This window comes from Bidens hawaiensis, unplaced genomic scaffold (genome assembly GCF_021521415.1).
Source record: "Bidens hawaiensis isolate Kalapana, Puna unplaced genomic scaffold, B.hawaiensis_p1.1 tig00063324_1, whole genome shotgun sequence".
Lineage (NCBI taxonomy): Eukaryota > Viridiplantae > Streptophyta > Magnoliopsida > Asterales > Asteraceae > Bidens > Bidens hawaiensis.
In genome coordinates, this window is record NW_027501320.1 from 61,666 (window position 1) to 72,284 (window position 10,619).

The 10,619-nt window shown below is 33.2% G+C and overlaps 1 protein-coding gene across 1 annotated transcript; it reads right to left on the minus strand.

The window, feature by feature from the left end:
• Positions 1-7,064: 7,064 nt before the first annotated feature.
• LOC143603905 (uncharacterized) lies at positions 7,065-9,061 on the minus strand. Its single transcript, XM_077080569.1, has 5 exons — positions 9,005-9,061; positions 7,996-8,234; positions 7,848-7,884; positions 7,613-7,731; positions 7,065-7,536 (listed from the first exon to the last, which is right to left on the minus strand). The coding sequence occupies exons 1-5, from the start codon at positions 9,042-9,044 to the stop codon at positions 7,084-7,086; spliced, it is 888 nt and encodes a 295-aa protein (XP_076936684.1). The 5' UTR covers positions 9,045-9,061; the 3' UTR covers positions 7,065-7,083.
• Between the last annotated feature and the right edge of the window lie 1,558 nt (positions 9,062-10,619).

Here is a 10,619-nt window from a genome sequence, read left to right on the forward strand (position 1 = left end):
AATCGCCCCCCGAAGGCCATTGTCAAACACAGAAACTGTTTCCCCTACATACACAGGTTGGCATGTTCTGAGACCAAACAACTTTCCAACTCCCATACATGAGCAGAGCAAAAGGAGCTCGCATTGAGGGTCCCGCAAATGCGGGAGATAGCTCATCAACTCCACAGCTCGCGAAGCTCTTGAATGTTTCGGTAGTTAAATCTTGGTTGGGGGGTATGTGAAACTGGTATAACTAGTAAACAAAATCGAAGTTATATTTGGATTGGATCGGGAATGTTATGCGCGTTATGATTTTCGATCTATAATGTGATTAAAGTAGGGCTGTTCAAAAAGCTTGAGGCTCGAAGCTCGGGCTCGTGGCTCGCTCGATAAAAGATCGAATAAAACTAGCTAAAAAACTTGATTTGAAACATACTGAGTTGAGTTGGCTCATTTTTGTAATCAAGCTCGGCTCGACCTAGGCTCGGCTCGTTGGCTCGATTTAAATCTCGTTTAGCTTCAAAATCAAGCTAGAGCCTTAGCTGAGATGCCTCGTTTAATTTCAAGCCCGATGTCACGAAGTGATTTCTCTGACTCGCGTGCGGCTCTTAGATCCGTCTAAGATCAGCCTTTAGACCAACACTTGTAACAATTCTTGATGGCTAAACAAATTGTGCAAGCTAAGTAAACCAAAGACTACTTTATATTATAACAAGAAGAGATTACAAGGCTTTTAGTACAACTGCAAGTGCATAACTTGTGATGTGTTTTTGGGTGATTAGAAATGAGCCTACTTATCACCTATTTATACCAGTGAGGGGTTGGTCTAGCCCCTTCTAAATCTAGAGATTTCTAAGTATGATTATGCATGATGATTTCTAGATTATTCCATCACAATATCTAGCTTCTAGATGGGTCTTTGGCTGCAGATTCTGACCAGCATCACATCAGTCCATTCCATGCCCTTTCAAGGTTGTTCTAGAGACTTCCGTGGGTTGCAACCTGGTCCAGAAAGTTCGGGGCTGGTCCGGAGAATTCCGGGCAGCCCTTGATGCACCCAAAGTGTTCCGGAAGCGTCCGGAACTCACATAAAAAGATTTGTGTTTAGGCGGATCGTGACACCGAGCTCGAAACCACCCTGGCTCGACTCGGGCTCGACTCATGAACAGACCTAGATTAAAGTAATTTTTTGTTCTATATGATATTTATCAATTTGTAATCGTTTTGTTAATTCTTTAATGAATCAATGTTGTTTTAGTAAAAGATAAGATATACATAATCATCCTAGAAATTTTGGTTCAGTCCAAGAAACTTCTTTAAGTTAACATAAAACCTACGTCAATATATTGATATGGTATTATGTGCTCGGGTTTTAGGATCCACTTTTTGGTTGTAGGCGTACCTTATTCTCAAACCTGGTGGCTTGGTTAATTGAAGCTCCTTTAGGCTCATCCGACATAGTCATTTTAGCGGTCCCAAGTCATGCACCCACCATGTACTACTAGAACTAGGATTTGTGTTACTCGGAAGACCAACCCAATTGAGACGGAAAAAAAAGTAAAAATAGCAACTCTTTTCATTGTTCTAAAAGGGCGAGCTTTTTGTTTGAGTTGTACTATTGTACACCTCTACTTGGTTACATGCTTAAATTTTCACATAATTAATTTTTTTCTATACGTCTGCTAATAAGTAAATCTCTTAATGATATACGTCTATAATATTTTACACGTGTTCAAGACAATGAAATGTGTGAAATCATATGTTTGTTTAAAGTTGAAAAATGATGTGAATTAAACCTATCATTATTAGATGTGACTAAATGATTAAACCTATCATTGTTTTAGGTTATAGGTTGAAATGACTTTCAAAAATATGAAATCATAATTTGATAGAAATCACTAATATAGAAAACACCTTCTTTAAACTTATGGACCAAAATGTAACTTTTTTTATGTGGAAGAACTACAAATGAATTTAATATTTTTTTTGTGTGAGTGCTGAAAATCTATCTGCCAAAATATACAATTAAGATTTAAGAATCTTATCCTTTGTATATTTCACTTTTTTTATACATTGTTAAAATGAAATAAAATCTTTTCTTTTTGGTGCCTTTTGGACCCACCATCTTGTAAAGTTCTTTCCTTTAAGATTATTCAATTATAGTTAAGTGGGGCACACTTGTTTTAAAAAATTATTTTATATGATTGACACATTTATTTTATTTCCATTTTTGTAGAAAATTGAAGTTGGTTTGTTGCCATTATAAGTTTTTCGTCATAATTCGACATTGCTCTAGAGAAAAATCCAACGAGTAGGTTCTAAGGTTTATAATAAAAACTATTAAAAATATATTATGTATTCAAATATTATTAATTATTAATAAATATTTTCATCAAACATTTTGATTTTTATGTTCACATGTTTTTCTTTTACTTGTCGTCCAAGTTATTAAATAATTATGGTTTTGTTTTACTTTCGGTCCAAGTTATTAATTAAAGCTTTGGAACAATGAGAGTTTACCAATTGATAAATGTAATAATAATAGAACTAAATGTTTAAAAATATTTAAATATCTAAAGGGCAAACTCGTAAGGCTTTCGCATGCGTAAGATTTGAAGATGTCAAGCCAATTTGGAATTAATGTACATATCTTCATCATGTATTTAAGCAAAATGTTGTTTTCACGATTCCAACCTTGACCATGTGCCCTCCACGTCGTATGACAATAACATTACTCTTACTCCAAGGTCTACCCCTAATGCCATTAATACTTGCTACTTCTTTTCACTGTTCGGTTTCAATCCAATTAAACCGAAAACGAACCAAAATGTAGCTTTTTTAATTGGAATTAGTATTCCATTGGGTTTTTGTGGTTCAAAATGAATAACAAAATGGTTTAATTAAATTTTGTTATTTAACTCAATTTAGTTACAATTTTGCCCAGTCGTATTAAAACCCCAACTCAGTTAACCCAGTGTCAAATTTTAATTTTTTTGGATAAAAGTATACTAGTAAAAAATTTTAAAAGCTTGTTTCATGCATTGGTATCATTGTTCATTTTTTAAATCGTTTTATTAAAGTATATGCCTCAATCAAAATTTTAAACAAATAAGAATTGCTTTAATTTATTTTAATTTATATTAGCCACGTGATCATGACTATATGTGACGTGTATATATTCGTATTTAGTAGTTACAGTTGCTTAGGCTCTCAAGATTTAAAAGATCTATAATATATATAAACGAAGATCTAAAAATCCTAAGTGTTGCGATGTGGTCGCTTCCTCCTTTTTTGGAGTAACCAGATTTGCTTGATTTTTAAATGGAGGTTTTTCATGCATTTGACTCGAATTCATGGGTATGGATCTTACCAAACCCAGATATTCCTTAAACGGGTTATAACATCACATTAAATAAAAAATTATTCTCATCAAATTATTGATGTAAAAATCCTATAAAATAAGATATACTAAAAATTAATATCTTATTTATTTTAAAAAAGATATATATTATTTAAATTAAAAAACCAATTTTATAGTAAAAAAATAAACGGGTCTTGGGTCTTATCAAACCATAGGTATATTATTAACTTTCATAAATATTATTTATAATTAAAAATAACCAATTTTATAGTAAAAAAATAAACGGGTCTTGGGTCTCATCAAAAGCATATAGCTTTTAAACCGGGTTATAACATTTCATGTGAAACAATTTATCATCAAACCATAAGTATATTATTAACTTTGATACAATAAAAAAATATAAATTCAAAAAATAAATAAATATTAAAACAAACAATATAAAACAACCCCCGTAATACGGGGGATATAAACTAGTTATAATATATATATGTTAGTTTATTTGATTACAAAATGTATCTATGATTACAGTTAATTGTATTTTAATTAAATATAAACGCAAGATGTCTAGCATGTAAGTCTTGTAAATTTTAATTTTTCATTAAAATACGTAGTTGAAATATTATGTCCTTATTTAATGTTGTGATAGACCCTTGAAAGTGCATTATGATTCTCATTCGTAAAAGCAAAAATAAATAAATAAAATAAAAAAAATGGGAGGAGAAATGAGAAAAGCGAAAACGGTGTTGCCGAATCTTAAACTTACAGATTTGCATGTAGCATGCAAAGGGTCTTTCCAACTCTTATAATCACTTTTACGTCATGTATGGTCGCTCACCTAAGACACATTTAGACCGCCCGTTGTGAGCTAACTAGCAACACCATCTATGCATGTTAACACCCCAAACATCACGTCGCTCCAAACAAATGGGGCGCCATATGGGAGCCACCATCCTTGTTTCCTTTTTTCTTTTAACACCCAAGATCACGAAAAGTTAGGTGGGGCCCACCTCCAAAGTCATCAATCCATTTCTTTTAGTTTTTTTTTTAATTTAATTTAATTTAATTTATAGTTACTTCATAGCGCATTAAGATAAAAAACTATTACGAAAAAACTTCTTCAAATATGTCAATTAAATTTATCCACCTTCGGCTTGAGAACACAAAACAAACATAGTTTCTTAAAAGAAATAAAATATTATTTTATGAAACACATTCTTTGATAGAAGAATTAATAATATTATTTTATAAGTTGAAAACTTGAAATAAACATTAAGTCAAAAGCCGGTGTGCCGGTGTATCTATAATTGACAATTATTATCAAATTCTCAAAGTTAAAAGTAGAAAGTGTGAATCAAATTAGACATTCACACGTTTTGGAATTATACATAAATAATCAAATAAAATCAATAAAATTGAAGAGAAAACATCAAAGTTAAATTATTATTATTATTGAGTTTTCACTGTCACGTTATTATTTTCTTTTTGAAGTACATATAACACTTTTATGTTTTATAAATAATTAAATTAAAAAAATATATAAAATATTAATAAAAAACATTACTTTATACTAACTGAAATAGACTTAATTTAATAAGAAAAAACTACTGACAGATAAAGAAATTATAAATCGAGCCATTTGAAAACTAATAACTTTTCATTTTTGATTGGTGTTCAATGCTAATAACTTTTAATTCTCTCGGCCATTAACATTTTCTTATAATTAGAGTTCTTTACTTTCACTGTCCACGTACGCGGTGTAAAAACTTTCCTAATCCAATTTCTCGTATGTTGATGAAGATTCTTTGTCTTGTCATTCCCAATCGGATGTCATGGTTTGTTTGGTGCTTCGTTGTATCCTCATTGTGACCCACGAAACGACGTGCATCTGAAATGCTAGTCGTGTAATCAAGTGTCTTCGACATGGTCCTTTTTGAACCACTTGCTTGTTGAAGCATTTCGTGAACCATCACACACTTTCATCTATGTCGAAGAATGTTCAATACGGATATATGAGTTTGAAAGCTTGCCCATGATCATCATGGTATTTTTTAGCGCCTCATTTTTGGATGTTAAAATCGTTTTCTTCCACTTTCACGATCGTTGTATTTATTATTGTAAATACTAAATACCGTAAAACTTGGTCGTTCTAGTCTGTATTTCTCGGTATTTTGAACTCAGCGTATCGATGGAATGATACATTCCACGATTCACATGTTATTTAAATTAACACAAAATCAAATAAAATCAAAACATTATAGTAATTAGGTGAACCACTTACTATTATAAATACAATTACAAATACAGATATGAATGAGTAAAATGATATTTAAAAGTTATGCGATAGATCCCGGATCATGAGAATCTAATCCTCATATCTTTACATGACAATGCAAACAAAGATTACTATCAAGTTGAATAAACAATTAGTAAGAGTGTAGAAAGCAAAGATGATTACCAAATATTAGCTAACTAAACACATATTCAATTGGCCAAAAACTCTCATTTGTTACTAGTAGATAAGTTAACAAACCCACTAGGCCACTAGTAACCCATTCAACACACTGAATTGACTAAATCAAAGGTAACAAAATCCAGTTTTTGTGGTCCAAAAGTTAGCATAACAAGATTTAATGTTTTAAATCCGGGTCGGGTTGAAGCGGGTCGGTTTGTTGATTATGATGTTGGTATTTGGGTTCATAACTCAACTTAATAGAGTTGTAGCTCAACTTAAGGTTTTGGGCTAGCCTTATAGCTCTAAAAGAACAATGTCATTGTCTAGCATTTCTTGAAGATTGTATAGGGACGAGCATTTTGTATCGAATACTAGTACCAGTATTCATACTGTACCTATAGATTCAGTAGCGGTATGTCTAGCATTTTTGTTTCGTTTTCGTCAGAGTAAAAACTACTATATTTCTTAAATTTCGTCAATGCGGGGGGAGGGGGTATGATTACTGTTGTCGACAGAGTAAATAAAGACTTGTTTTGGCTGATGCTCGATGGTTTTGGGCTTGGATTACGCTCTTCAGAGCTATAGACAATAAAAAAACTGAATTAAATTGAACATTAAATTGACAAATTTTCAAACTTCAGACTGAAGTGGCAAAAGTATCAAACCACAAGGACGAAAATGAACATTAACTCAAAATAAAAAGGAGAAAGACAAATATACCCTTAAACTAACGGCATAGCTGGATGCCGTAGACAGATGGGACGTAATTGGCTAATATTTAATACTATGAGGACTAAGTTGACAAAATTTCAAACTTTGAACTGAAGTGACGAAAGTAGCAAACCAAATGGACGATAATGGCCATTAACTCTTTTGAAAAACAAGGCATATAGTTCATCCATGAAGAACTATACGAAGCGTATAGGGCCTATGCAAGGCAAATAGGGTCACGAAAAATATTATAGGATACCAGGGCCTATACAAGTCAGCAAAAAGTTGTCTCCTTATTTCCTCCGCTCACTTGTCAGTTACGCGTGGTCTATACGACTCATACAGGTCTATACGACTCTTATTGAATCCACAAGTATCCACACAACCAACCAGTAAACATGTGTCACATAACTTCCTCATAACAGGCATTAAAACAAACTAAACAGAATCATATTGTAACCATGTTTCATCTCAAATTAAACAGAATCATATTGTAACCTTGTTCTTATATCAATTGCCTGTAAACAAGAAACAAACAACAATATCATCACTCCCTCATAACAGGCATTAAAACAAACAATTACACATGTTGAAACCATTGTCCGAGCCGAAGCTGCTTCAATGGCGGACCCATATCCGGCTTCCTCTTCCTTGGACACTTCCATTTTCCCGTCACACTCGAATTCTCATCAAAAACATTTGTCACATCTCCCAGTGTCACCCTTTCATCACTTCTCTTCTTCTTATTATTATTAGCAGATGAAAAAACATATAATCTTTCTTGATCCACACCTTTGACCGGCTTTGACTTTTCGTACTTTTCTTTCTTGCTTTTCATTGATACAAATCCATTCTCATCTTCTTCAACCTTTTTGCTTCCATTTTCACATGAACTCGCATTGACGTCTTCGTTAGTTAAATCGGTTAACTTTTTGTCATCTTTTGTTAAACTGTTATCGCATTCGAAGGTTTGCTTGCAAACCAAGTCATCAGTTGGAGTAAGACACAAGTTTTCATCTTTTACAAACTCCATCTTCAAAGACATATATGCATATTAAATTATTAATGTTAAGACGAACAAATTTAAATAAATAAATCTTTTTGCTTACATTTTCGTGACAAACAACCGTACTTTCTTTAGGATCAGAAAGTATAAGATCATCAATAGTATCCGCTTCTGGTGATTCATATACATAGCTTGAAAACCAAATCTCAATGCCAGTAGGTTCTGTTTATAGTATTAAGAGTATAAAACACATACAAAAATGAAAAATCATATCTTTATTAATTTTAAACATATTAAAAGCTATAAAACTTCATACATACAAAGGAATGTATGCATACCAGGAGTGAGCAAAGGCGAGTCTTGAGATTCCAAAATCTAAAAAAGATCGGTAAACGTTAAAATTAACTATAGTTAACAAAAACAGTATAAAAATTATTATTATTATTATTTTTATTTTTTGGAAAAAATGAAAATCAAGAATCTTACATGTTTTGGACACTTGTTATCTTCTTCGGATTGGTTACGTTTGATCAACAAGCTTTCATTTTTCTCGTTTGTGACCAGTTCCTTAATATTTTCTGTTGAATTCGTTGTGTTTTCGTTGCTACATTCATTTTTATTATCTTGGCTTTCTTGGTGCTCAGAGAATCCAAAATTATCATTGGTTTCGAGCACAAATGATTCGTATTCGTAGCTTGAGAACCAGTTCTTGATGTGAGGAGGCTCTGATATAACAAATAAAACTAACAGATGTTACATATTTTCAAGTCTTGTAAAAATCAGAAGTAGTCGACGATTAGTTGCTAATCGGTGACATTAGTCGTTAGCTGGTCAAATCAGTCAAAAATCGTACCTTTTTTATTTTTTGAAAAGTAATCGAACCTAGGTTTTCTTATTGATTTGTTATGTTTTGTTTAACTTTTTTGAAGTATTTATGAGAACATTTATATGTAAATTTTCAAAATTATATACAGTATATGTATAACTCTGAAAAATTACATACAGATATTACAACCCGATGAATCACTAGTCAATACCCTACTGCCCAACTAGCAACTAACGAGTTCAACAACACCTATACTTTTCATATGAAAAAAAACTTCTTTTTTATTTCATTTTACAGCTACACCCGAAAACCAAACAACGCGACCCAAACTAACCCGAACCCGACATATGCCCCATAGGCCTTAGCGAACCAGATAATGTAAACTAATTATATTTTAAACAACGTTTAAAGTTAGAGCAATAAACATAACAATTAGCAAAATCATGGTATTCGAATGAGAATATATCACGCAGTGGGCTTATAAGTATTCAGGCATTCTAAAATTTTATATATAATATCGGGAATTTTTAAAATTTTTGCCCCTAGATAAAAGTGCCCTGGCCGGGCGCCCACATTGCCCCTCCCGTATTACTCGGTCCTCGAGCCACTCACTTTTCCCCTACCAAAAACCCGAACAAATTAAAAAGATACAACGGTCCGCATACATACCTGATTCCCCCAAATCTGGCGGTGAATCGCTACGAATCATCCTGACCAATGTTTTTATAATGTGTATGTGGTTAATTTCTTCCTTGAATTTAAGCTTGTAACAAATCAGTGCATCATTGCAGTTGGTTCATTTAACTGCAGAGTAAATGTAAAGTATATTTGTTTATTATTTGTTGATTAGAGATTTGATTTACCTGACGACTGTGGAGGTTGAAATTGGTGAAAATGAAAATTAAGGAGGTAAGTGGAATTTTAGAGATGGGTTTAGCGGGAAATTTCAAAATGCTTCCAAAATATTTAAAACAAAAACATAAAAAGGAAAGGACATGGTTTAAGTATGATTTAAACTAGGGTGAGCAATACCGAACCGATTTTAACCGATAACCGCTATAACCGGTGGGTCGGTTTAATGATTTTTGAAAACCGTCAAATACGGGTCGGTTTTGGTTATTGATAATATCAAACCCGCCATAACTGAACCGCCCCGTTAATTATACTTATGAATCGACAAAGAGGTTTGGATATTGGAATTAGTGCTATAGCAGGAGACATTCTTTTGACTTTTTAGCTTCAGTTTCTCTTCCTAACTTATCTCAACATACTACATCAATTGAAACGTTAATGGTGGCTTTCATATTGATATTCACAAACAATATATCAATATTAATTAAATATATTTCAGATTATATCTTTTTGTGTTTTGGTTCATTGTTTCTTATCGAATTAACTTGAATTTTAGTGTTGGGTTATGTCATGGCGTTTTGTTTGAATATTTTGTATTAATATTATGGATTATGTATTTTGTTTGATCGTTCCGTGTCTTTTTTTTTTTTTGTTTTTTGATAATATTTGGTACAAAAGTTTTAGGCCTAATTATATTTGTTTTGGTCACGGTTAACTAACCCATAACTGACTCGTTATAACCATCAAACCGATTAACCGAAACCGCCATAACGGGTCGGTTATGGTTATGGTTTTTTATTAACCGTCATGTTGGTTATGGTTATGGGTTTTACCAAAACCCGCCCCAAACCGCCCCATGCACACCCCTAATCTCACTGGGGTGTCCCCGTTGGTGGGGCTGAGAGACAGTGGCTTCGTACCGGGACAGGCGGTTTTGAGAGCGGAATCTAGGAAGGTTGCTAAGCATGAGGCAGCGTGTTTGGAGAATCAGCACGTGTTCATTCCTTTTGCCTTCGACACATTTGGATCCCTAGCTCCCGAGGCGGTTCGCTTCTTGGAACGAGTGCAGAAGGTGGTCAACAGTGACTCGCAGAGCCCGAGAAACCAAGGATTTATATTTAGTAGGATAGTCTTTGCGATTCAAAAGGGGATAGTGGCGCAACTTGTTGCTCGCTTACCCGTTATCCAGATGTAGCTCGTTTTGTGTTATATAAAATATTAGAACCAAATTGATTAGCATATAAATATAATTAATATACTTAATCCAATGTTTATTCAGTCGATAATACACGAGCGTTGAAACCTGCCCGTTGTTGGAAGGTAGGGTTGTTCACAAGTCAAGCTATGGTGGTTTTGAGCCCGTGCTCAACTTTATTAGGCAGCTCAGCTGGGTTCGAGCTCAATTTTGAAGTTAAATAAGCCGAAGATCGAG